At 35.4% G+C, this 27,680-nt stretch overlaps 2 protein-coding genes and 1 long non-coding RNA gene across 5 annotated transcripts; 2 read left to right on the top strand and 1 right to left on the bottom strand.

Annotated features, from left to right (window-relative positions):
* Positions 1–230: 230 nt before the first annotated feature.
* On the bottom strand, positions 231–16,626 carry LOC116717352 (uncharacterized). Its single transcript, XR_004338730.1, has 3 exons — positions 16,611–16,626; positions 15,645–15,646; positions 231–406 (listed from the first exon to the last, which is right to left on the bottom strand). It is a non-coding gene; the product is annotated as an uncharacterized LOC116717352 (long non-coding RNA).
* Positions 2,205–7,148, top strand: snrnp48 (small nuclear ribonucleoprotein 48 (U11/U12)). Its single transcript, XM_032558669.1, has 9 exons — positions 2,205–2,442; positions 2,770–2,883; positions 3,489–3,549; positions 3,834–3,914; positions 5,381–5,560; positions 5,669–5,790; positions 6,465–6,568; positions 6,643–6,777; positions 6,946–7,148. Exons 1-9 carry the CDS (start codon positions 2,293–2,295, stop codon positions 7,025–7,027), a joined length of 1,029 nt encoding a protein of 342 aa, XP_032414560.1. The 5' UTR covers positions 2,205–2,292; the 3' UTR covers positions 7,028–7,148.
* Positions 7,292–27,548, top strand: LOC116717347 (collagen alpha-1(I) chain). 3 transcript variants are annotated; one of them, XM_032558667.1, is made up of 27 exons: positions 7,292–7,603; positions 8,206–8,454; positions 10,106–10,174; positions 10,590–10,655; positions 10,756–10,913; positions 11,687–11,827; positions 12,315–12,368; positions 12,457–12,510; positions 12,856–12,909; positions 13,092–13,145; positions 13,544–13,597; positions 14,512–14,565; positions 14,856–14,909; positions 15,136–15,189; positions 15,472–15,516; positions 18,262–18,315; positions 18,408–18,461; positions 18,916–18,969; positions 21,713–21,784; positions 22,142–22,177; positions 23,052–23,096; positions 23,219–23,251; positions 24,365–24,511; positions 25,055–25,231; positions 25,566–25,656; positions 26,712–26,789; positions 26,961–27,548. In XM_032558667.1, the coding sequence occupies exons 3-27, from the start codon at positions 10,117–10,119 to the stop codon at positions 27,164–27,166; spliced, it is 1,947 nt and encodes a 648-aa protein (XP_032414558.1). In that variant the 5' UTR covers positions 7,292–7,603; positions 8,206–8,454; positions 10,106–10,116; the 3' UTR covers positions 27,167–27,548. The 3 variants fall into 3 exon arrangements, with proteins under 3 accessions (XP_032414558.1, XP_032414557.1, XP_032414559.1); XM_032558666.1 differs by having other exon boundaries at positions 10,090–10,174; XM_032558668.1 differs by lacking the exons at positions 7,292–7,603; positions 8,206–8,454; positions 10,106–10,174; positions 10,590–10,655 and having other exon boundaries at positions 10,802–10,913; positions 13,092–13,119.
* The last annotated feature ends 132 nt before the right edge of the window (positions 27,549–27,680 follow it).

Below are 27,680 nucleotides of genomic sequence, written 5' to 3'. Positions count from 1 at the left end.
GCAATAAATGGATCAAACACTAGCTCAGTCTTGTGATGTAATGGGGGAAAGTCAAATCACAATTAACTAAAGTTGGGTACACAGAAGTAAAGGAAGTTGTTAGGCTTTCAGCACAGATTTGAGAAATCTATTTGCAGTTTTGGAGTAAGAAGCAAGATGGATGCTGCAATGTCAATTAAAAGACGTTTCTACATAGTTCTAATTTTAAGTTGTTTTGATGAGTTGAAAACAATAAAAATCATTAAAATCAGTCCATACCCATGGTAGTGATGGCCTGCTGCAGCTCATGGCCCTCCACTGTGCCGCTGTGGTCCCGATCGAAGGATGAAAAGGTGGCTTTCCAGCCGTTCAGGGCCTGGCACAGATCCTTGAACTCGGCAAAGCCCATCGTTCCAGACATGTCCCTCTGAGAGCATTTTCAGTCAAGGACCTCACACAACTGAAGAGATTAACTTCACTCGAGACTAATTTTAAAGATGAAACATGTTAATTTGATGCATTGTGGTGTTGTATACAACCAACCAGACAAGGGATTAGGAAACTGCAAAGAAGAGAAAATACTTTTGTGAAGACTTTCCCCAAAAACAAAACCATAAAAAGCTCTGATTTCTGTAGACAATTTCAGAAATATATTGTGAAAACTGGCATAATTCTTCATCTTAACTATAAATCAAAGCATTCATCATTTTACAGTTGATCATCTTAAGCTTGAGGTAAACAGACAGCTAAAGTATTTTCTTAACCCAATCTCTGTTTTTAAAAAAAATTATTTAATATCCAGTGCAATAGCAGAATATGAAGTATTATTACATAATGTTATCATGTAAGCTGTCCATCAGAGTGTGATATTCTACTGTAACTGTTTTGTCAGCCATTTTGTTCATTTCACTGCTGATTATTTTGCAATATTGGTGTTTCTTTGTTTATTGAGGCAGTTTGTATGGTGGTGTTGTGGTTAGTTCAGCCCCCACCTACCTGGAATTTCCTAAACCCCTTGTGGTTTAAGTGTGACTAAAATCGACACATTTTTCTTTGATTTAAAGCAAATCAAATAAAAGGTATTAACTGTATTTTCAATCCATTACTTTTTCTTCAGGTGTACATTTTTCTCTTACATAGAGAATTTTAAAAGCAGAGCATGAGACATATTTTTGTCTTACAGAACTACTCTTAGAAAGGGACCAAACTGTAACGGCATCTGACATGAAGTGTTTGTTTCCTACAAGAAAACAAACCAGCTGCTTTACTCAGATGCCAAATTCTTACCAAGCTACACTAATCCTTACCTTGAAAAATAATGAGATTTGGTTAAGCATTTAGCTTTAGCCAAAAATGATCAAATGTTTACAAGCCATGCCAGTCATAGAAATGGAACAAATACAGAGTGATATTCATCATCCAGCGCTGGACCTCACTAAGCTCACCTTAGGGGTAAAACCAGGTGAAGCAAAGATTGAAACGTAAGTTTATGTGTGACTGTCGACAGGCTTATGTGATATGGTTATGTAAGCAGCAGCAGTATGCATGTAAGCAGTTAAAAGAGATAGAGGAAAACACAGAATCCATAACAATTTAGTGAAGTTAATCACAATGGGAAGATTATCCAGATATTTTTCTCAAGAAAGAGCTGTGGCATTTCACAATATTATTATTGAAGTAGAATTTAAAAAGTATGTAAATATAATGATTCCTTATGAGTGTGGCTTTCATAGAGGAAGTGGAGCAATTGATCCTGATGAAGATCAATTGAAGATGATATTAGGAAAACTCAGATTAATAAGGAAGCATACGATATGTTATGGAGAAGAAGAACTGGTCATAATTTTATGAATGGCACTCTTTTTAAAATAGAAAAACATCTTACTGGTTTATGTAATTGATGTAAAACAATTATTGAACATGTTTTTGTTAGTTGTAGGAAATATGTGAATCAAAGAAGATTATTGAATATGGAAATGGCTTTTAATAAGGAACTGAAATTTGAAAACGTGGTTGCTCAATTAAATCGCAATGAAAGAAAATGAAAGATTTCGTTTTTTGAAAAATACTTAGGAGAATTTGAGGAAAGGTGATAAGTAATAAAATCCAAGAGATGGCAGTAGAGCAACGTTATATGAAAGCTGCCGTTGAAATCTAAAAAAGAAGACGAAGAAGAAGAATATGCGTCACACATTTTCGCCCATCTTGCGCATGCGTCATCATCTCGAGCGGCAAAACATCATGGCTTCCTCCAGTACCGTTTTCGAGGTTGCAAGTCAAATGTTTGGTTTAATTTTATACTAAAACGCAACAATGTCGGACCCTGTTCAGTCGGAAGCCCTTCAGGACCGCCTGGACCGTCTACAGGAGCTGACAGAATTTACTGAGACGTGCCAGAAACAGTTAAATGAACTATTTGAAACGCTGGGATGGTCGCAGGAGAACGACGAGGACTTCAATCAGGTAGCTTCTGCTTTCTATTTACAACCCTATAAAACATATTTGTTTCTTTAGAAATAAATACCTAATTTACGTATTTGGTCTGGTGTGTTTACTATTATTTCCTCTTGAAGCGTTTAGTTGTGCTTTTTCTCTGTTAGAATAAATTATGCTGTTCATATGACTATGCGTTCTCTCATTTTGTAGTGTCAGATTCGGGTTTATTTCGCCTGTACAGCTTTTTGGTGCGAGCTTTTATGTGCTCGATAGGTAACTATTTAACATGAAGTAGAGGTATGGCGTTTTTGTTGTTCTGATTCCATTTTCTTCTCCTTGCTCTTGTTTTCCCAGGAACCAATGGAGCAATGTCCTTATGACTCCAACCACATAGTTCCAGTCAGAAACTTGGAAAAACACAAAGCTTCCTGCATGCTGCGGAGAATGGGTTACTCTGCTGAGGAACAGGTGATGGTCTAATTAAAGGGAAAATACCTAAGGAGGGAGACACTTTAGACCCTTTAGAATCAAAATATCTATTTTTGCCGCCATGCTGCAAATCTTACATGGCGTTCACTGTAAGGAGTAAAACAAAATGTTTTGCAAAAAGAGAGTGGGTACATTTTCTTGCTTCTGATTTTTGGAAAATTTATATTTAGAAAAATATGTCTAAATAAATATTATTGTGCAAATATTCCATGGAAAAAAAATGAAAACTGCTAAAAAACAACTTTTTTTTATTATATCAATCTAAGAAACAATCAGTCAGCATTTCTTCTTGTTCCAATCTTAATCAGGAGGCATCCAATGTCTAACTTTTACACCCAAGACATACTGCCTTCACTAGATGTCACTTTTTTCTGTAGCTTGCAAACCATTTCTTTGACTATTAATATTGGATCTTTTTCTGCTCTCCTTGCATCAGATGACGTCCGTACTAAAAGATTTATGCATGATGGTGGAAAGATGTTTTTTCTATGTCAGAGAAAATATATACAGATTTATATGATGCATGATTTGAATCATGTTCCTCTTGTGTAAATGTTGTAATATTTCCTGTCACTGTTTTGCAGGAAGAGATGTGTGATCCCTCTGTTTGTTACGAAAACAGAAACATCAAAACCTTTTTAATGGGTGAATAATTTTTGACTGTTTTGTAATTTACTCACTTCATTTTATTTTATTTATTTATTTTTTGTTGTTGTTTTTGTTACTTTCAGTCAGTTAATTTCATGTTACTGGGATTTCCTGAAGTTGAACTTTTTAACTTCTTATTTCTATAAGGGTGCTTTGAGAAATGAAAATAAAATTATTCTAATTTAATTAAATATTCAGATTAACTTTAAACTGTAAACTACCGGTACTCTTTATCCCAGTTTCTTAGATATTTTAATTTGTTTTAATTTTTCTTTTTGTAGACAAATCAACCCAGCACCAGGTTATCCTTCAGGCTAGATCTGCAGCTCCACTGATGAAGATGGAAGGCGTCTTCTGGCAAGGTACCATCTCAACTTAAGAACCTTTACTCAAAACAACCAGTCAGCATTTCTTCTTTTTCTAATCTTAAAGAGGAGGCATCCAATGTCTAACTTTTACACCCAAGACATAATACCTCCACTAGATATCCCTTCTGATCTGTGTATTGTGTGTTCTGTTTGCAGCAACAGTGGTGAGTATTAGAGAAGAGATGGGCTCTAGAAAATGCTGCTGCTCTGGTTCAGGCTTGCCTGATAACGTGCAGTATCCTTTTATTGTCATATCCTTTTTAAACCACAAGGTGGGGCTGTGGGACTCTTTAGCACCAACTTTTCCCTTTACGTCTTGGGGAAGGCACAGTCAGTCAGATCTGCAGAGAATGTTCCAAATAGAAACATTTTCAGTTCCTGTATTCATACAATTGTCTTTTTTAAACGTATCCCACTGAAAACGATCAATTAATTATGATAATAATGTTGATCATATTGGAATATGATGTTTATAATATCTAAAAAATTATCAAATGAATTAAGTGAACAGCTTTAATTCATAGCTACTATATAGCTACTATAATTTGTCATCTGTAAAAAATAACTCAGTGGCATAAAGTATTGGTAAATAAACTCAACACTGAGCTTAATGTTTTCTTCCGGAAAACAATTGAACTTAAATTATTTTTAAAAATTTTCCAGAAATATTGTGATAATTGTTGTTTTGAGACCATTTTTAACTACTATGTGCATAATGGCATAATAGTGCAAGTTTTCCCTCTCAAAAACTACAAAGCTTTAATTTTGTACCAAATACTCCACTCTGGAACTGGAAACCATTTTCCAAAATAAGACAAAACAACCAAATATAAATATATATGTACATATTTGTACAAATAAAAAGGAAACAAAGACCACACACAACCAAAGCCTAAATAAAATGGATTGTTATGCCTGCGTGAACAAAATTGCTCTACAAAATATATTCACCATCAGAATACACATTTTTAATTTATCATGGAATTAACTGCTTATTGTGACAGACTTATTCAAAGCACCTGCACACTCTGTTGACACATGCTTCAAGACCTAAAACTCTTTCAGACTCTTGACGACATCCAGTGGTGTCATAAAATAAAGCACCAATGGTATAGAAGGTGTCATGCGTAACCCATCACATGACTTTAACTGAACCAGTTGAGCTTATTTCACTTTAGCAGAGCAAATTCCAAATCCTTTGAGTGTGAGTGTTTGCAGGTTTACACTGATTGTGACCAACACTCATTTTGGCCTTAATTTCAACAAAAAAGAAATAATAAATTTGTGCCAAATGAACAAAATTCTGCACGTTTCAGTATGTTTTTTTATTTCTATATTAATTCCTAATTGGTTATCTGATACGTATTGTTGGTGTCAGGGAGTCAGTTGTGACTTTAAAGTGACCTGGTGGGTGTGTGAGTCTTTTGTTGGAGTGTAAAACCTCTGTGGTCCTTCATCAGGTCAGTACTCTGGCCAGCCCGTCGATGTGCCACAGAACCACAAGCGGGCGGTGTGTGACCTCACTGTTGCTGACCGATTGGCTCTTTACGATCATGTGGTCGGCGTCCTCGGCCAGCAGAGTGAGACTGCGTCTTCCAACGATGATCTCTACGTAGATTTGGTTTCAAAACTTAAAAAAGGTGACAATCACTCAACGCTGGTAGTGTCTTCTATTGAATAAATGGAAAAAATTATATTTTTCACTTCTCCTCCAGACTTGGATAGCTGATTGTGTTTGTTTGGTTCAGATGAACAGCAGAATGAGCCAAAGAGTCACCTGGAGCTGATGGCAGAGATGAGGGACTACAAGAGGCGACGTCAGTCCTACAGAGCCAAGAACGTCCACATCACTAAGAAATCCTACACTGAGGTAAATCCTTCCATCGAACTGAAGTGTTCTTATATATTCCAGTTAAATGCAACTTAAATTCCTTATTTTTTAATAAGTTCATAAAAGCTTTAATTTGCTTCTTTATTCTTTATGATATAACTTTTCTTCTCACATATCTGTCTGGTTTTTTTGTGTATTAACATTTTAGCAGCTATTTAGACATTTTTACAAGCGTATGCTTGTTTCAAATACTTTTTTGATTAAAAGACTGCTAAAAATAATAAAACTGATTTAAAGCTTACTCCTTTAGTCAAAAATATAAAGTTCTATGCAAATTCTGGTATTTTAAGGACTGAAATTAAAAAATATAATTACAAGATAACGAAAGCTGATTTCTCACATGATTTTATTTATGTTATCTGTTGCACTGAATTTCTATTGATTGTATCCTTGAATTCTGTTAATTTGCATAAAATATGATTTGAGATCCTGATCAAATTGAAATAACTGAGTGGATTCCTGCTGAGAAATAGTATTTATTGGAGTCGCTTCAAACTCATTTAAATACGGTAAAGATAAATTGATTTTAAAATATTAATTGTAATCATCTTCTGTCAAAGCTGATAGAAAAGTGCACAAAATCTGAATGGAAAGACTAAAACTGTAAAAATAGTTACAGTTTTAGCTAAAGTTAGATGTTTATCATTCTGCAGGTAATCAGAGAGGTGATCAGTGTCCATTCAGAGGAACTCGCCAGACAGTGGAAGGAGGAGGAGGATGAGAAGCACTCATCTAGATCTGTTCAATCTCCTCAAGGGTAAATTAAAAAAGAATTTATTTCTGTAAATAAATAAATCACTGTTGCAAAGACATAATATGGTGTGTTTTCAGTCGCTGGCTGGATAGAAGACGGTCGAAATCCTCAGAGTCACATCATTCGTACGGTAAGCGCCGTCGCAGCAGAGAACGAAGTCGAGAACGAAGCCAAGACAAAGAGAGGAAGAAGAAGAAGAAAAGGAAGGAGAGGTAGGAAATGTCGTATTAAGCCCTCACAGTTTGGATCTCCAACATGTTTATTTCTGAAATGAAAATCTCTCATGTTCTTATAAACATTTAGAAAAGAACATGTTTTGGATACTTTGTGTTCATAAAAGAGAATTATGTTTTCGATGCCTCAAATTTTGCTCTTGGCAGGGATTCCCGATCCCCTGATGGCCACCACCATGACAGGAAGAAGAAGAAGAAAAAGAAAGATGACAGGGAGAAGGACAAGTGAGAACGCTGGCTCTGTAGCATCAAAACTTCTTACAGCTGAAACCTGCTGCTGTCATCAGTTTATTTGCTAACTCTGATTTTTGCAAAAAAAAAAAAATGTGAATAAAGATTTATGCAAACAACCTTTCATTCTGTTTTCTCATGTTTTCATGTCAGTTTTTTAGATTTATTAATATGTTTACCGCAGTCTTCCATAAATCCCTTTTCCAGTCATTCAACAAATATTTTTTTTTCTATTTGTATGAAACAAGAAATATAAAATCGCAAATCATGTTGCTATACAACATTTACCTTTATTTTTGCATGTTTTCCTACTATCAACCTGGGATGTTTCTGCATGGAGTTTGCCTGTTGTTTGTCTGAATGTGTGGATTCTCTCCAGGTACTCCAGCTTCCTCTCTGTTCAGAAACATGGCTATTAGATCAACTGGTTACTCTTAATCTCTTGTCCAGGTTGTACTGCACTTGTTGCTTTATTCCTGTTGCAGATTGGCACAACCCCCACCCCACTCTGTAATCCTGCAAGGATAAGCAAGCATAGAGGATGGATGGATTAGGAAAAGTCTCACGCTGTAATGTAAGTTGAACAAATAAAGCAAAAAGTAAATGTCTTTAAACTCAAGCCCACTGTTTGAAACTGTATTTGTAGAAAAAGGAAAAGCAATGAAACTAAGTAATTTGATTAGGAACAAGATTAAACTGAAGGAATTTGGTTTACTTCAATGTTTCACAAGTAACTAAGTTGTTGTCATATTTTTATGTTTTGGGATTTAACCATCTTCAAACTGCCCTTTGTTTAATTAAAGCTCACAGATTTGTCTTTAGAAGACTTGCACTAAATCTTTCACTTTGCTTTTTATTCAAAAGAAAAACTTCGACTAAGGCGAGGAAGCTATCATCAGATCTTCTATGAATTATCTTCACAATTTTAACCAAATTAATCCACTTCAGATCTCAAAGTCTGACTATACAAACCCAAAACAAATATATTGTCAAGGTGTTTTAGTGCTTCCAGTTCACTTCTAATCATGAAGAATCCAGTTGGGTTTAATTTTAAGTCGACTCTTTTCATTCCAGTATGGCTCAATCGAAAATTCTGTTTATTCATAATGAATTCAAATTCAGTTCATCTTAGGTAATTCATTAGATATCTAAGGAAGTCCATCTGATTTAATCCAGAGATGCAGCATGGTTCTTGCTGAAGCTGCTTCCTGGATCTGGTATTTCTCACCCTGTTGGGAAGTCAGAGGTAGAAAACTGAGAAGATCCCATCAGAACCTGGGAGCCCGACGGATCCTGGAGGCAGACGGGCCGGAGTCAAACCTGAGATAATGCTGTGACGGTGAACAGCCGACTGAGTTTGTCCAAACATCCTGTTGGACATCTGGAGCGGTTTGAGGAGACACCATGGGAGCCTGCAGGGATAAGGTGAGAGGAAACAGTTCAGGATAACTTCAGGCTCTGCTGAAATTATTCTGCTATTGTCTTTTAAAGTCCATTTAGATTAAATAATCTGTATGTAGTACAAAGTTTGTTTTTTTTACAAACAAACTTTGCTTACGATGGATAAGCAAAAAATAAATGCATATTAATCAAATGATTAGAGAAAAAAACTTTTAGCTTGATTCTTGGATCAATTGGATGAGAGTAGAACAAGCAAATTTAACATTTTATTGGTTAAATTGAAAATATCTGCTAAGTAATTTTAAATAGAAGGAGAAAAAAAGATTTGCAACGCCGTCAGATCAAATGCTTCACTAGTTTCATGTAATCCTATAAATAACCTCAAATCAGTTTCAGAAGTTATCATTTCTTCAGAAGTTTAAAACATTTTAAATCCCCATACAATGGATAATTTTGCCGAATTACCATTTTTAGCATATTAAGAGAACGTAAACATATTTACCTGTTGCTAAGAATAATTTTTCTAACCTTAATTTGTCTGCTATTCTAGAAGTTTCTCTGTTTCCTGAAAGTCACTTTGCTTGGTTTGTCGTTTTCATAAGTTCAGTAAGAAAGTATGCATTTTGCTACATTTATCAGATCTTATTACTTTTCCTAATTAAAATAAAATGGATAAAATATACTGTATTTTCCATTGAATAGTTTTGACTTGATTGTCCCAGAGATCCCTCTGCTTGTTGGTTCACTCTGACCGCTCTGTTCTTTATCTAACAGAATTTTAAATGCTGCATTAGATGTTGTTTACAAGGTGAATTATTGAATCTTGGTAGAAGGTATCTGTTGTTCTTGCGTATTGCAATAACACGCAACTTTGAATTTAATGAAATACAATGATGTTTAGGTTAAAATAACTTGTATTTGTTATTTTTGTCCAACCCAGCTTCCTTAAATTGAGTGTGAGGTTTACACCTGGAAGTTGTGGTTAAGGTTTCATCCTCATCAATCATCTGTTTATTGACTTTGTGTTCAGGTCTATCAGCTGTTTATGTGGTTATAGTTTAGAGCTTTTCCTTGGTTGATCTTCAGGCTGACAGTGTAGCTTCAGGAATGTCAGACGAGTCTGAGAAAAACTGGAACAGTGACCAAGACAAAGAATCCTCAGTCTGTTGAGTTCTCACCCTAACGCAGCCTGAGTCACATCTACAGGCTAAAACCACCATGGTTTCAGTAAAAGATCCTGATAAACTGGACCAGTACGTCGTTCAGCCACCTTAAGCCTTAATCTAGCCCTGCAACAGTTTAAACCTGGTGTCGTTTTCATAAAAAGTAAATGTAAACTGGTCAGAGTGGAGATATTTCACAGAGGACCCATACAGGAGGTCAATATTTGTAGCTGTGAAATAAAATAATTAAAAGAGCTAAAAAATGTGAATATAGTCAATATTTATCACTTGAGTGGATTAAAAGCCTTTCTGTCTGTCCACCTCCACAGCAATTTGAAGATTTTCAGTAACCATATGACTCTAAATCTGCATAGATTTTCTTTAATTTAGCTCATCTCACTCAGATTTCTATACAAAGATTAAAAGTCCTTATTCCAGCTGAAAGGTCCCAAGCAGGTGTGGTCTATAGATATTAAATAATTTGTGTTTTCATCAGGTTTCCCTCCTCTCAGGGCTTCTGCTGATGGTGCTGTGTATCTCCTCGTCTCTCTGCCAGGATGAATACTCTGGATACCACTCAGGTCAGAGCTGCTCCATGTTCAGGTTAAAATAATCTTTCTGCTCTCACTGTTTGTATCTGACTGTTGTCTCACAGGATAACAACCAGTTGTTGATATCAAGTTAGCTTGATCCACATCCAAAACAAAAATTAAATTGAATTCTTGAGAAAACTTAAAAGCGTTTTTGAATGAGTGAAAAATAAATAAAGCACAAAACAATCTTCAGATTTCGCTTTTTTTAAAATTATTTTTTGTTATAAATCGTACAATTTTAAGCCAGTCAGAATTTTCAGGCACTGAAGCTGTAACTTTAATATTGTGTTCGGTGGCGAACTGAAATAAACTGTTATTTTAATCATTTTTGTCAAATTCCTGATGCACTAATGCATCATTTCACCTGGTGACTTGAATCTGACGTCCCTTATTGTCCATGCAGGTGAGAAGCACGCCTATGAGTCGTCTGCAGTCGACCACTATAACGACAAAGGCTCTCGTCGACCTGGTAGGACTCCACCGACTGTTAAGATTAGTCTTTATTCACCAGCAGCAGCTGTAGCGTGCAAAATCATCTTTGAAGTTTTGTGATTAACTGTTTTTTCTAGAGCATCAACCTGAGCCCACTCAGTACTATGATGAGGAGCAGCAGCTAGTGGAGGAGGATTATGACCCACCCAGGGTTACCATGGTCACCGAGGACATCTTTCCTTTTGCCATGACCACAGAGTCCCACTACGCCAAGGAGGACACAGAGACCATGCAGGTAAGACAGGAACTTCCTGATAACAGGGTTTAATTTGTTCAATATTTGTGTCGTATTTTCATGAACTTATGTAAGCCTTGGTGACCATGCTACAAATCAATTAAAACAGAGAACGCCTTGCAGTCTTATGAAATTAAGTTTTGTAACATTGCATTGAGATATATGCAAAAATATTTGCAATGCAAAATAATAACAGAGCCTCAGCACAACTGTTTACTTTCAGGAATATTGTACTGTATCTTTTTATTCTTCATTCTGTTTCATATATATTATTTTATTCTGGCTTTGTGTGAGTCTGTTTTCTGTTACTGCCTGTCACTTTGCTGCTGTGGCACAGAAATTTCCCCAATATTGGACACTAAAAGATATTTCTATTTCTTCTATTCTGGGTGTACATACCTCTGCCTTTCTATAATCTGTCACTAGTAGGCGCCAAAGTCAGCCAAAGTAATCCAGCACACTATAATAAAGTTTTTTTTCTTCTTCTTTTGCACAAAACTAAGTGCAAATTCTGATCTTTTCAATCATCAGAGGTAATTTAGTTTTTTAATGTAACAAAACTGCTGCAGAGCATTATTACTACTGTGGTTTTAAAAAATAAATGTTAACATAAATGCATGAATAAATATAAATGTCAGGTAGTATTGCACTTATACATCTGCACAAAATCCAACATTTTAACTCAGCTGCAGATTTTTTTAAGTAAAATAAATCAGGAAGTCTTTTATGGTTTCTGTGACAGTTTGCTGATATTTTAATGGTTTTATTTCCAGGTGCCTTTAAAATACCCAGCTGGACCGGACACAGACTCCTCAGAGGAGTCGGGAGGCGATGCGGCTCTCGGAGAGGAGGGGCCGACTGAGTGTGACTGTGAACCTGGAGAACCCGGTTTTGCTGGTTTTGCAGGACCAAAGGTATGACATTATTACGTCATTCACTTTAATTTCTTTATTGTAAACTGCGGCCTGCTTACAGTAATAGACAAACCAAAGAGTTAGTCTTCTGCAAAAAGTAAATGTTTCTCCTCTGGCTGCTTTTTTGCCAGAGTTATTAAAACTTCTTGTCTCTGATTTTCAATTATGGATGTTTTTAGGTCATTATTAATAAATATTTAAATAGGAAAACATTTCATAATAATCCCTATTTTCTTGTCATTCCTTCTTGAAGGAAACTATTTGTCTGGTAAATAAAAAGATTTAGTTTCAAACAACATCTTTTTTTAAACCAAATGGATCAAACATTTTGAGATTTCTATAAGTGAAGGAGCAGCTTTGGGATCTCATTACCTTTTAAATATTGTTTGAAGCTTCTATGTCTTTATTTATTCCCAAATATTAAATTTACCTGGAATTGATTGTACAAGCGCTTAGTTTATATGTCATGATTTTGTCTATTTGGCAGGGGTCCAGAGGTCTACAAGGTCAAACTGGCCTGCCTGGAATCCAAGGTAGAGAGGTGAGTCTAAAATCTATGCTGTCACTTGTTTCCTAAAGACAGAAGAAGCAGAAATGAGGGTGGATTCAATGTATGCTGTTCATTTTAGGGATATAAAGGAGCTAAAGGAGTTCAGGGAAGAGGAGGAGACACTGGGCCTGTTGTAAGTAAATTATACAACAGCAGAGACAATGGATTGCAGCTCATAATAATGAGTTTAACCCATAATACCACTGTTTGCATAATAAGCATGAACTGAAAGTAAAAGAAGATTTTAAAACTGCAGGTGAAAATGAAACCAGAAGTAAAAATATCAAGGACGGTTTGGGTGAAGAGAAACCAAAATGAGTTGCTAGCTTTAAAAGAATTTCTTTGAATATGGAAAAAGTAAAACGAAAAGTTTTCAAACATTACCAAAATAAAATAAGTGTATCTCTACGCAGAAGAAATTTAAAAGACTGAGCAAAATGATATTATGTTTAGATCTGACTGTTCTTCGCCCTTGCAGGGTGATGCTGGACCTGGAGGAGAAGAAGGAGCTTCAGGTTTCTCTGGCGGGATGGTCAGTTTTTTGGTGGAAACCATGACGATGGCTTAGCACAGTTTGAATCTGACGATATCATATGTAAACTTTAGCTCTAAAAGTATTTAATTGGGTTATTTCACAAGACTTTATTTAAGCTGAAAATGTTTGATAAGGAAGGGAAAACAAACTGATTTTTTTTTTTTTTTTTTTTTTTTCAGGGAGAACCTGGACTTCAGGGTGACCCAGGTGAGCGTGGAGAGCTCGGTCTGAAGGTACCTCCCACTTACAACGTCTTAAAATAAAAGCCAGATTATTTTCCTTACCCATTAAGGACAAGTGTTGAAAGAAAAGATGGTAGATACTTGCCAGTATTTAAAAATAGTTTACAGGTTGTGCGGAATGACTAGCTGATAGTTTACCAGCTAAACATTTTGTCTCTAATATACTAAATATACTAAGAACAATAAAGTCCTGTGTAAAGTGGCAGAGAAGAACCATCTACTATGAAGTCTATTGAGGACAGAAAAAGACAATAATAATGTTAACTAATAGAAACAGTGAGAATACAGAACCTTGTGGTACTCCATCATAAACTGTGGTGAATCATGGAGATTTTATGTTTAATTAATTACATTTATTTATATTTCTGTCATTATAATACTTTGTTTAGGGTGATGTCGGTATGGAGGGCCCGCGGGGAGGAGAAGGAGCTGCTGGTGAGACTGTAAGGAACTAAACCTGCTGCCTAACTGGGGAAAGTTTGAAATGGAAATCGGTCCTTTCTTGACCTCAAGAAGAAATAATCCAGCTGCCTTTATTTCTTTGAAATTTGTTTTCACAGATACATTTAGTCTGTTGGCTAAAAACTGAGGATATTGTTTTTTTTATGTTTTTTAAGTTTCTTAAATATCATCATCACTTACCAAAACATAAAACCCAAATTGTATTGTATTGATAACAGATGCATTTTGTGCCGTAGTGTGATTATGTGATGAAACAAAGTTGTTTTCGTAGTAATTGAGACAATTCTGGCTTGTCAGTGGTTCTACATGTTTACGTTGAGGCGGGTAAAAGCAGTTAACACATCCTACCTTCTCATGAGGTGAACCAGCTGTGGTAGGTGACAGATACATTTGGAAACCACCCAGAACCTGCTTCACCACCAACGGCCATAGTTGCTGCTCTGTTGACACTAAACGAAGCAAAATAGAGACGCTGGTGGTGAATTAGGGGGGTTTGCTGGCCAGCAGCTGGTGCAGCTGTTAATTAGTGGGACCAAATCCCATTAGGGTCTTACAAGTTGAAGCTTTGTTGTAATAGAAAGCCTTCTTTTGGGATTAAATTTTACTTTCACTTTTAGTTCCATTTGACCTCATTTTATTTTGCCTTCACTCTTTATATGTTATAAGTCAGATTCAAGCACTCTGTTTTGTACTGAAATCTCATGACGCAATCAACTGCACTACATTTTAAATATATTTCTTTAATATTTAAACTTCACATTAACAATGTTTTTTCGGTCTTTTCTTTTCGTCTCCTACTTAAAACTTTTCAAATTAGCTGAGTTTGTGATTTACAACCAATGAATTGTTATTACTTACCTTGTTAATATTTAATTTAATCCCTGGTTTATCTCAGGGGCCTCGCGGTGACCCCGGGCCTCCAGGGTCGAGAGGAGGTAAAGGTGTCAAGGTACCAGAGTTTTTGATCTGTAATGGTTCTATTTGCAGTGTAGCTACAGTATATATACTGTATATATTTGCAAACATATTAAAAAAGTACAAATACATTTATTACATGTAATACTCATGTAAAATTAAAAATTCTTGCACAGAAGTGCTAGAAAATGTTTAGAAATGATCTGAATTTACATATCTAGAAGATGTTTAATCCGTGTTAATTTTCTGTTAATACTTTTTTAAAACAATGAATGCTTTTGGTTGTTGTTATTTGAATAGTTTGTTTTGTCTTTGTTTGTTCAGGGTTCTCGTGGTGACCTGGGTAAGCAAGGTCCTCAGGGAAAAGATGGAAACAAGGTAAAATAATAAAACTCTAACATCTGCACTAGAGACAGTATTGGTTTTTCTCAAGAATTCAAATAAATCCTGTAAGTATGCGTTTATAAATGTACATTTAAGAACATATTTAATAGCTGAGCTTATTTCTACTCTAAAATGATCAACTTGTGATATTTATTTATCTAAATATAGCTAGCTAATAAGCAGGAGTAATCTAGATCAAATATTTAATCTTGTCTCTCAGGGTCAAATAGGAGCCCCCGGGTTTCCAGGTGACGTCGGAGAGAGAGGCAGCGCTGTAAGATAAAACCCTCTTTTTACGGTTAGAGACATGGAAAACTCGTCTCTAATCATTACACACTGAGCAATTATGTAACATTGTACATTTTCAGTCAAACTGTGTGTGAAAATTTCCCTTTAATTTGTTTCCATTACAACTATCAGTGAAAGAATGTTTTTTCCTTTTTTTGTTTATGTCGAACTTCCCAAATAAAGTTGAGCATCAACAGAGAGAATAAAGATTTCTCCTGTTTTCTCCCATCTGTGCATCACATTTTAATAATCGTTGCCTCTCTTCCAGGGTTATCCAGGACAAACAGGACCTTTTGGGCCAAATGGACCAAAGGTACAGAACCACAGCGAAAATAGTTCTTGTATTTTCATTTTACTATTCACTGAGGGTGAAAGTACGTCTAACATTTAGGGAGTTTATGTAGGTGTGTACACTTGGCATTTTATAAAACTGCTGCTGACATCTCTGGAGATTTTCACTTTCATAATACAGACCTTAATATTAATAACTTCAGGGCGGAAATAGAAAGGTTGCTGGTAGATCAAAAAATTATTCTTTGGTTTAAAAATATTTTTGCAAATTGTTGTGAACTGTTAATATTTTGCCTTACTTTATTTTTGAAATTCTAAGTCATTTTAAGTGAAAAATACTTTCTACAAAATCAGAACCGATACAATTTTAGCCTCTATGTGGCTTAGAGGTTTTCCCTAAATATCTAAGAGGTTTTCCTCATTCACAATGTTATTCTCTATGAAGGAGAGTTTTCTGCTGCAGCACAATCTCACTATGTACCTTGCTGTGCGTTTTGCTCAACAGCTCTCTGTAGTCAAAAGCCGTACAGAGCTACATGATTACCTGAAAACATATTTAATATGTCAACATTCAAACTGTCAACTAGTCATATGAAAAGAGAAAGTGAACTTTAACGTAACAAATTCAGCTACAGTATTTCTGAAGTTTTGAAATAAATAGAAACTGTTTGAAAATCAAATATGTAGGTCATAGTGGCATCTATCCACAAAGCTGTAGATTGTTTGATTATTGTTCTTGATCCAAGTGTGCCAGAAAACCTGCTTGCCACAAACGACAATATGTTGCATTTATTTTGAGCTGTTTTCACCTGGTTATGCTTTCACAGTGATGCATTATCAGAGAAGCAATTATGCTTTGTTTTTAAATATAACTTAAGATAATGTAAACACAATTACACACATTTTAACACATCGTATCTTAATACAACACATGGGCAATTTGAGTAGTCACAAGATTTGCTGTTACAAAGGAGAAAGTCCTACTTTTTATCTAATCTCTTTTCCTGAGTAAATAACTGACACAGAAAGAGAAAATGAGTTTTCTGTTGCTTTATCTGATGACTGAAAGATAGTGCATGTTAGTCAGAGTATAATTCCCCTTTGAAGGTTGAAGACTCAGCATGTTTATCATGTGGAATACTTTAAAGTTCAAAAATTATTATCTTGGTACAATGAAATGACACACAGGCCTGCCCCTGAAACTTTCAGTTTAAGTTGTAAAAATGCCCCAAAAACCTCTTTTTCGTTGCCCCTATATGTCAGAATGAACAGGAGTGTCTTCACTACTGATGTATGTATGATAGTAAGAACAGGTAAACAATGCCAGAGTGAAAGTGACTTCATACATTGTGTTATGTGTAATACCGTCTGGAGTGTGTTCCATTAGTTTCTGGAGTTCCCCTAGCTTCCCTCTGCTGATAGCTCTGTGTGATTATAGGTACAGTCATCACTCATAAACACAGGGCCTTAATCTTTTATGACAAGTGCTGTGTAATATTTCCCTAAGTATAAAACAGTATTTGTCTCTAACAGGTTATCCAGCAGACTCATGTGGAGTTTTTCAGGAACTTTGTGAAGGGATTACTGCGGATTTTCCCGGATGTTACGCTTCATTTAGAGCGGAAAAAAAAAACTGAAACTGAAACCAAATGTCAGAGATTATAAGATCAGGATTGTTGTGTTTAACTATATATAAATAAAGCAAAAATGAAACAAAAAATGTATGGGAAGTGAGGTCTAGTTATATTTACTTTTGGTTTGTGTTCTTTCAACACTTTCACTTTTAAATTTATTTAGTATTAGCATGCTAGTTACAGATATACCCTGCAACTAATATGTGTAAGCATTAGGTATAATTACTATTGATCAAAACCACATTCTGTAGTTTGTCATTTATTTATTTAATTTACTATATTTATTTTATTTGAATAAATATTTAGTTTCAACTTGATGGGTAACCAGCCACACTGTATAGCAAGCACAAAATCAATATAAAGTCTGATCAATCCATCCGTTGATATTTATCCTTATCTATCTACCTCTGTGGTCTTCAACTTTACCATGAAACCTTTAGATGCTTCCTTGTTCTATCACACCTTAATCAAACAGCTTATTACCAGGCCCTGTACGGTTAATTAGTCACTCTAAATGTCAAAAAATGATCATTTTAATGACATTTCATTTATCAATGGATCTTCACGGCTGATTGCAGTTGCTAAAAGAAATATTGATTTTAATTCTGACAGGAGTCATGCTATCATCAAAATGTGTTTAGTAGCATTTAAAAAGAAGACGCAGCATCGTAAGCTTTAACACATTCTGTCATATTGAGGTTAGGAAAGGATCAAAGTAAGAAGCCGAACACAAAAGAATGAACTGATAAGAGACAAATTACCACAATAAAAAACACCGGGGAATGGACCGGTAAGGAAAATGGCATTGACGAGAATTTAAAAAACTCAGAAACAGTCAGAAAACAAATGAAAACCAAAAACACAGACAACAGTGGATCATGACACATTAAGCTTTTCTCAGAAACCTTGTCCTAACTTATTCTAGCACATAGAGATGAACTCATTTCTGTTACGACTCATTCTATGCTGTTCATTAATAGTTGGCCTTGATCTTTACTTGCCAATTAATTACATCACTAGTGGTTTAGTTTTTGTCTTTCATGTTAGGATTTTTTTTTTACAAAAGCTTGTATATCATGTCTAATCTCTACTTTATTCTTCTTTATTGTCTTTCTTTCTCGTTTGTTACTCAGGGCTCTAAAGGGTTGGGTGGCTTTCCAGGAAGCGAAGGTGACCCTGGGGAAGATGTAAGTGGGTTAAGGCCACAAAGTTATAAAAAAGATCTTATGATCTGTTGTTACTGTAAAGATTATTTCTTCTTCTCGCTTGGCCTACTTAGGGTCCAATAGGAGTCCCAGGTGTGATAGGAGAACCGGGGCTGTTTGGTGTCAAGGTAGCTGAAAATATGTCTACTGCCTATCAAATAATTATAACAACTTTAGATAATTTATTTATGATAATTGATCATTTTATCTCCTCAGGCTATCAGCTGTGATTCAAAACACTTCTTGATTTAAAATGACTCAGCTGGGAAAACCTCCACGGTGTTTTCTTTCTGCCATCCACTTTCTGTGGAAGAGGATGGCAGTAAATCTAGATAGTCACTGCCTGCAGTTGTTCTTTTTGAATCTTTTTGTGTTGCAACCCAGATAGTATTAAATTCCACCGCTACTGATGTGGGTTTCATTTTCCCTGTCACACAAGTCTATACAAATCATCCTGTCATAACTGAGTAATTTCTGGAAGGAAGGAAGAAATAAATCCCACATTACTGTATATCTAAATTAGTTGTTATAAACCTGCCAAGATTATGTTTAAATCTGTTCACTGCTTCCCATCCTGTGCAGGGCAGTAAAGGGGATCGTGGTGTTCGAGGACCCCGGGGCAGACTGGGCAGAGTGGTGAGTTTCTGGCACTTTGAACAGGAACCAAACTCTGAGTGGGAGATGTTAACATGCACAATTCATGAGAAATTCCCAGAGAGAAACAATGAACACTTGTAACGATTTCCTCTTGTTTTTTTTTTCTGGATAATTGCTGAGTCTGTGTTTTATTTAATTTTTTTCCACTAATGATGCACATGTAATGTCCTCTATTTTATCCACTCTCTAATGGAGCATATGTCCAGTCAAATAGAGAGGAATTTTTTTTCCCACCTGCAGTCGATGTCCTGCACACATGACCTTACTCCAAACATTTATCTCCCAGACCTTAGATACCCTAAACCCTCAGCTTCCTCTGGGCGTTTGTTGCTTTCTTTATTTAAATTACTTCAGGTTACTCTTTGTTCCTGCTTCAATCAGAAAAATAAATAAAACCAAGAGTTGAAGTATAACCACTGTAAGTATAGAAGCATGAATCAATTAGCTGGGGTAGGAAATGGGCCAGCTTCCTCCTGATCATTTTTTGTCGGTCATTAGTGGATTAAATATTAAGAAATATTTTTTTTCTTTTACTTATGTATCTGTTTTTTGCTGTTCAATACAATCATAAAAACTAAGAACTTCCACCATTTTTTGTTCGTGCGCACATGAACAGCATCCACTTTTCATTATTTTGTAACTCTATATGACTAATGCTATAAATTCCTTCATTTTTTGTTTGATTCAAAATTGCTATCTCCATCAATAGCATTTTTATTCCTTCAGGTGTTACAGCTCTTAAAATAATAGTAATAAAATGTGTCAGAGTTGTAATTGGCAGTCCATCTCTCAAAGAAAACCATAAATTGGTATCATCCTAGAAGAACTGGTTTTAATTTAAACCTTCCATTGATAACAATGATTAAATTATGACTTAAAATGCATTGAGTTTTTGCAACTTATAAACGCATGTAATTAAATATTAGTAGGATTGTATGTATATATTTGAGCCAGTATGCATAATTTTGATTCTGTACTAAAAGTTGGGTTCTTATGAAATAACAGAGAAGTTATGTCTTTTGTTTTGTTTACTTTTCATCTTTTGTTTTTCCATGAATAGCATAGTTGAACGTCAGCAGCAGCATTATTAGGGAAGTCTTGACATCTGCTTTTAGTCTTAGGAAGTGAAAACAGACTCCTTTCATTTGAAAAGAAAAAAAAAGCAATGAAACTTTTAGCCGAATTTATTGGGTGATTTTTTTATTTTTAAATCAGATGCACGTGTTAAATAATTTGAAAACACCTTTATTTCATCCAGCTATTAGCAGTAAAACCAAGAATAACTTGATAACTAGAAACTGCTAAACATTACACCAAATATCCTCTCTCCACTGAACTAAAAATTTCCTGTCTGGAACTTTTTAGTTTCCCAGACAATACAATACTTTATTGTATTGTAAGTTTGTACAATAAAGTAAAATACATGAAGACATGCCAAACTTACCAAATAAATCTAAAATAGTCTGTATCACATATTATTGTATGTTATTTTAATCTAAAATCTGTTTTTTTTTGGTGTAACCATCCCAACTATTTTTAGTGCAAACAGATTTAAAGTGATCAATAGGATTGAACAAGATTTTTTACTAGGGTTTCTATAAACCCTGTTTAGGGTTTAAAGAAATGTTTAATAGGGAAGTTCTTATAGATATAAATTAATAAAATGTGTTGGACATTTTCAAAGCGTAGCGGTCAGTCATTGTTTTTGGTGCGAATGTCATCATTACCAGTGACCTTATCTGAAACCAGAAAGGGAATTCCCCTTGGAGAGTAAAACAACAAACACTGCTTGTTCAGTATGTTTGTTCCCATAAAGAGGGAAACTTCTTCAATTTATCAAACTTGTGTAAGCTTAAGCTTTTAGTTGATTTGAATAAGTGAGTCACTATTTTATATATTGAAATATTTTTGCAAAGACTTCTGTATTTTCAAACGTCTGTCAAATGTCAGACCACTGTAAATAATTCCCCAAGAGGCTTCTGCTTTCTTTTAAACTGGCAGCAGTGCTGCAAATGATTCTGCACTTTTTTACAGTTAATGTGAACTGAGACATTGTGTTATAGATCCTCATGAAGTAGAAATATGAAGCGTCTCTTTTAGCTTTGCACGACTACAGGCTGAAACATTTGCCGATATTTCTGGCTCAAGCTAAGTCAGATTGAGCAGATTGAGTTGAAGAGCGTCTGTCAGCATCTGTGACCATTAATCTTAACAGTATAATCACAGAGTCCGAAATGAGCTTGTCTGGACTTTGACTGGGCCATTACACAAAATACATTGAAGTTTGAGGTTTTTATGTGACAAAATATGCAACAATTAATGGAATATTAATTATTTTACAAGATTCTATATTTAGTTTACTATTGTCTGTGAGTTTATTAATAATTAATAACATCAGGCCGGTATTATATTTGAGATACTTGGACTTTCAATACAACTTTATACAAAACTAAATTCAGTGTGATTTCTTCAGTTTCTTTCTTCTCCAGTTTTCTTTTACAATACAACCCAAAAAAAAAGTATCCTTATTTTCATCTGTGTTAATTTATGTTTTTTTCAAGCTGTTACACTACAGTTTGCTGTATAAACCTTTGCAACATTACCACAATAAATTATCCAGATTTCAATGGTCTGTAGATGGGGATGAATGATTTCTTAAGCTCTTAAAACTAATGTTGAGTAAAGAATCAACTTTGTTACATTTCTGTTGTTTTTCCGACAGGGAGCTCAAGGAGAACCTGGAGATGCTGGAATACCAGGAAAACATGGACCCAAAGGTCTGCAGGGTCCAACAGTACGTATCCCGAAGGGTAACAATACAAACAAGAACTAATCAAGTTCAAATCTAAAATAATTTCTCCTTAAGTCATAATTACAAAGTTTTTACTGTAATAGGAAGGAAAGATTACTTAAAGAAATTTGAAGTAGTAATTTTAAAAAATGAAAAACAAAAGAAGTATTTTAAGATATAATGTAATTTTTCTCTTTCAGTTTTATACCAAATTAAACGAATCCTCTTGAACTCTGGAGGCCCACAGATGTTTTATGACAAGATGTTTTATTTACTTACTTTATATACAAACGGTTTTTACTTATTAAAATGTAAAACCTTTCAAATATGTCCATCTTCTAACTCATTTTTCTCCTTCAGGGAGCCAAAGGGGAGATTGGACCTGATGGCGAGAAGGTGAAGTTTATAAAAAACAAATAAAAAATGCTATTTTTGACACAAAGCTAGATCACTGAAATGTTGTTTTCAGAGATGGAAGTGGATTTATCTGTAGGCTGGGATCTTTGTGAGAGACAGTGATTGTAAAGAATCACAAGTAACAACCAGAGAAAAAAATCCTGGCTGTTATGTATTTTGATTAGTTATCATAAAAAATAATTGTAAAAACTTTTAAATCAAATGTGTAATTTAGTTTAATTGTCTGCTTTTTGGTGTAAAAACTTTGCATTATACTATACTTCCATTTATTATGGTTCTGACCCCCAAAACTCTGAAATTACATCTAATACTTTACTTTATTAGACTTTAGAAGATTGTAGAAACTATCTAAACTAACTAATCTATTTAACAATGTTGTCGGTACAAATGTACCCAAAACAATTTGGTATGAAAAGACCAAAACAGGAAAGGTACAAAATGATAAATGAGCTAAATGACTAACTCTGGCTAATGACTAACTCTGGATCCAGCTAATATTTTAATCTTTGTGATACAAGATTCACAAGATACTTTAACAATTGAGAAACCTGGGATTGATCCAATCACCTTCTGACTGAAGGATGATCAGCTAGCCTCCTGAGCAACAACAAGTGCTGTATGTCGTATCAAAAGTCATGTTTTCAACCCACAAGTGGCTAAAAAAATGTCCCTTGGCCTCGAAGGGAATTTCCCGTCTGTGTTGACATTTATTTTTGCATTTTTGTTCTTCCTGTTTTTCAAGGTTTTTTAAACTGTAATATGGTTGTAACCAGGTCAGGTGTTGTTTTCGTGAAACTAATGACTAATCTCAACTCCCTCGTTTTTCACACCTTTGTTTGTTTACATATCACAGGGTGCAGGAGGCCTGAAAGGCCTGAAGGGGGAGAAAGGCCAAAAGGTATTTTTCATGTCTCATAGGCATGTGACAAATCGGTTGTTTTTTTATTTCACTTCTCCTTTCCACTGCTGCTCTTTTTTTAACGTATAGTGTATCTCTTCCTTTTTCTTTTCTCCTCTCAGGGAGGAAAAGGTGTCCAAGGAGACAGAGGACAGGTGATTTGGGGATTTCCAATGCAGAAATGCACACATCTCTTGGAAAGCGTCTGAAATAGGAAAGAGTTATTTGTGTGATTAAATCATAAACTTTCAAATTTTGTTTAAACAAAGCTTTGTTTAAGGAGCAAGTTAAAAAAAATCAATTCTCATTAAGTTTTAGCTAAAAGAAGACTTACCTTGATGCACATTTTTCACTTTAATTGTAATCAGCAAACTGCCAGATTAACAAGCTTAATCAAACTCAGTCACCTCAAGGCAATTTACAATGGTCCATTTAGTCATCTATTCCAATTCCTCTCAGTTACCAAAAAATAGTTCAATTAATGAAAAAGTTTTCTAAGGAAACGCAGAGGATATTATCGAGTCATTGTCTTGCAGCATTCACTCCTCCTGGACGTAGCGACAGCCCTCATACATAATACATGTAGCAACAGTGGAGAGGAAAAGTCCTGTTTAACAGGAAGAAACCACCAACAGAACCAGAACCTGGCTCAGTATAAGCTGGCATCTGCCACAACGGACTGGGAGTTTGAGAAGACAGAGCAGATACACAAAAAGAAACTAATGAGCTGATGTAGGATTATTTTCTATGTTCATGAAAGTAAAAAGTTAATACCAAAAGACAGCGAACGATTAGTTTATGGCAGCATTATCTTTTATTTGGGAGCATAGCCAAACAGAACGCCAGAACATATGTAGCTTCTATGGAGAGAAAAAATACTGAGAGAAAACAAAAAGTTAACAGTTGAAATAACAAATAATGCAAATTAAAAAGTAGAAGAAGCAGAAAAAGATTTCAGTTTGTCCTTCAGCTGCTTAAGTCTATGGCAGCATAACTACAAAAACGGCTCAGGAAAACCACAAGCTGGGTTAACTTTAAGCTTTATCAAACAGGAAAGTTTTAAGCCTTGTCTTAAAAGGGTGATCTGTTTGGATCATCTGAAACAATCAGATCTCTGATGAACGATAGAGCTGATTGTGTGAGAAGGAGAAATAAAATTCTATTCTGGATTTTCTGTAGTTCAGGTCATACTGATAAATGAAGTATTAACAGACTCACTATGGATGTTAAATTAACTCTTTTCTTTCTAATCCATTTTTGTCTCAAAGCGAGGACCAGTAGGCACAGGAGGCCGTAACGGCGTCCCAGGTCCTGTTGGACCACCCGGCGTCCCTGGCTCCAGAGGAGACCGCGGTCCAATCGGTGACCCTGGTGGCAAAGGTCGTACGGGACCAAAAGGAGCTCCAGGTCCAGCTGTGAGTAAAAGCTGCATAAAGCAGAAGCTGTAGAGATTAAATATATCAAAACAACATTTTACTGAAGCTGTTCAGATAATTACATCTGTTATCCCACTTTGCTAACAAAAAAAACCATAACTGATTGGTTCATGACGAGATATTGACAAAATATTATTTTGCTGAGGTTTTAGTTCAGTAGTTTAGTTTTCATGTACAAAAGGAATAAAAAGTGAAAATCTCTATTTAAAGTTCTTATTCTGGACAGTTTGGATATTAATATGTGAATACAGTCATTTTGGCTGCATCTGTTATTCCTGCCTGCTGAGGTTTCACAGGTGGTTCTGTTGTTTTGATTATTCCTTAGAGGTGAAAGATGAAAATATGGACACATTTATTAACTTTTACCTATTTTACTTTAGATAAAATAAGAATTTTTAAAAATTGCTTTTTGTTTCTTAAATATGTGGCGGCAGTCCATCAGTTTTCATAAAACTAGATTTTAAGCCATGTTGTTGACGTTCTGCATCAGAATATAACCTGATTGGGTTTTTGGTCCTGAAGGGTCCCGGTCTGACCGATGAACAAATCCTGCAGCTCTGCAGAGGCGTGGTCACGGCCCAGTTAGCCCAGTACGCCGCCTCAATCCGAGCCAAGTGCACCCAGGGCTGCCCCATCAATAACCGGACTCTGATTGGGCCTCCAGGGGCCCGAGGACCAGCGGGGCCACCTGGCAGAGCTGTGAGTACTTCTTCAGGTTCTCATCACTGATATACTGCCAATTTGTTTTGTTCTAGATCTGCAGAGCAAGATGATCCGAGTGCTTCTAAAAAGATATATTTTAAAAACAGGCTTCTGTTAATTTTTTTGCAATAACCTATAAATAAACACATAACACATCTTAATTAAGTTTATGTTGCTTAAGCTGTGTTGCAAAATAATCCCATAATTCCCTGAACTTCATGAATGAATACCTTGATTTTCTCCTCAGTTGTGTATTTTTTGCCAGTTTACTCCAGTCAGTTTTCCAACTTTGTGGAGGAATTTATCCAACATTTCTACTTTTAATAACCAGGGCAAAGCAGGAAAAGCTGGAGAGAAGGGAGCCAGAGGTGTTCAAGGACAGAGAGGACTGGAGGGACAGAAAGGAGCTGAGGGACAAAGAGGTAAATATTCCTGTTTACTGCAGTTCAGGCCTTTTCTATTCTATAATGATCAATGCAGAAAAAACAACCATTATTCCGATATACAGTCCCACCTTCAACCATTTTACACTGTGAGTGAAACTAGAACTTCATTTTGCTTTCTTACAAGCAAAAACCAAACATAGATTTTTTTCTGGTAATTTTATTTTAATGAAAAGGGAGAAGATGTCAACAAAAAAATCCATAAATAACCATATTTGCATGTCATTTTGCAGTCAAATACTTTTTTCCCCGCATCAGGAATCAACTTTCAGTAATCGTGTGAAGCAGCTTCAATGTTTTGGAAATCTGCTAATAAACTGATATGAAAATGAAATCAAGGCTACAGATTTTTTTCTCCACCAACATACATTTGATATTTTATTTCATTTGAACAATTTCATCATTTCATTTCTTTAATATTCTATCATTTGTTTCCTTAAAGCTTATTTTTTTCAAGAAATTAAATCTTAGAAAACTTTCTCAAGCACCTTCTGGAACATTAAGATGTTTTTTTTTTGTTAAATATGAAACAGTTCTTTGTGTTTATTTGGGTCGGATCTCTGCCATGGAGGCCATTCTGGGCTAGTTCTTATTGATGAACTCTGACCCCAACTAAAGCCAGTGCAGAGCTTTATTAGTTGTGCTGGATTCCTTTATGACATCTTAAATAAGTCAGTCAGACGTTTTATTAAAACAATTCTGCTAAGAAAAATGGGTAAAAATTCCTTCACATCAATTAAGTTTATCACAGAGGGCTGAGCTGGTTGAGTAGTTTATAATTTTTTTATTTTTTATCCATCCATTTTAGCAATTTTTTAAAAATAAATTTAACTTATTGAAAACTGCATGTTGTGTTAACTCTTATCTTTGTCTAATATCAAAATTTGCTGGATGTGAAACATTAAAGTGACAGAAAAGTGAAAACAAAATGACTGTAAGGAAATATTTCTTCACACCTCTTGAAATAAGGAATATGTCCATATTTTCCCAGTTCCATTTTTTTCCTCTGCTGCTTTATGTATTTCGATCAATAGGTCCGAAGGGAGCTAAAGGCACGACAGGAGATCCAGGTAAAGGCCCGCAGGGTCCAGATGGACCACAGGGACCCAGAGGTGGGATTCTTCTTCTCTCATTTCCTAATAAAATCAACACAAAACTGCAAAAAACAACATTTTTCCTTCAAATTAATAAAATATTGAACTAACTAACTTAAAATCTTATTGGAATGCAAAATAAAAAAATTCACAAATCCTTTTCTGAATGTCATGACTTTTTTTCCCCAGGTGAACAGGGTCACCAAGCAGAACCCAAAAACGGGACGGAGGGTCCACGCGGGCCCCGTGGTTTCCCCGGCTCGGTTGGGCCACCTGGTTCGGTCGGGTCCCCGGGTGTGCCGGGATTCTGCGAGATGCGGGACTGTGGCATTTATGCGCCGGTGATGCGCAAAGAGCAGGGCCTGGTGAAAGGACCCGCAAGCTCAAACATCTGAGCCTGAAAAAAACTCCAAACAGAACAGAATTCCTACGTCCAACATTGCAGCTTATTGTAGTAATCTGCATAAATATGTGAGAAAATGGTTTGTGCTTTTAGGACAATAACAGACGTCACAACCGATGGTACAAATTGCAGCAAGTTGATCAACTGAGAAGTTGCATAAGAGAAAAAAGGCAAATCTTGCATGAGCTCAAATTGATTCAGCTGAATTTGTTGTAATATAAACTTAGGAAAAAGTAAATTATTTAAGAGAGATTCCTTCTTTGTCTATTTTTTCCTCCTCCAAATAAAGAAACACATTTTATGTACATAATATGCAAAGAGTATAAAGTTTATGCTTTGTTTTTGTTTCAGATAAACTGATATTTTTAACCCCAGTGTCAAGTGTCTAAGTTGTTGTTTCATATTTACTCACTCAAACCAATTAATTCATCACCTCCATCCAAAACATAACTACTACTAAACAGGTCAGATATATTTAAGGGTGACATTGTGAAATGTTTCATTAA

This window comes from Xiphophorus hellerii, chromosome 3 (genome assembly GCF_003331165.1).
Source record: "Xiphophorus hellerii strain 12219 chromosome 3, Xiphophorus_hellerii-4.1, whole genome shotgun sequence".
NCBI lineage: Eukaryota > Metazoa > Chordata > Actinopteri > Cyprinodontiformes > Poeciliidae > Xiphophorus > Xiphophorus hellerii.
This window is presented reverse-complemented; position numbering and strand designations above follow the sequence as displayed.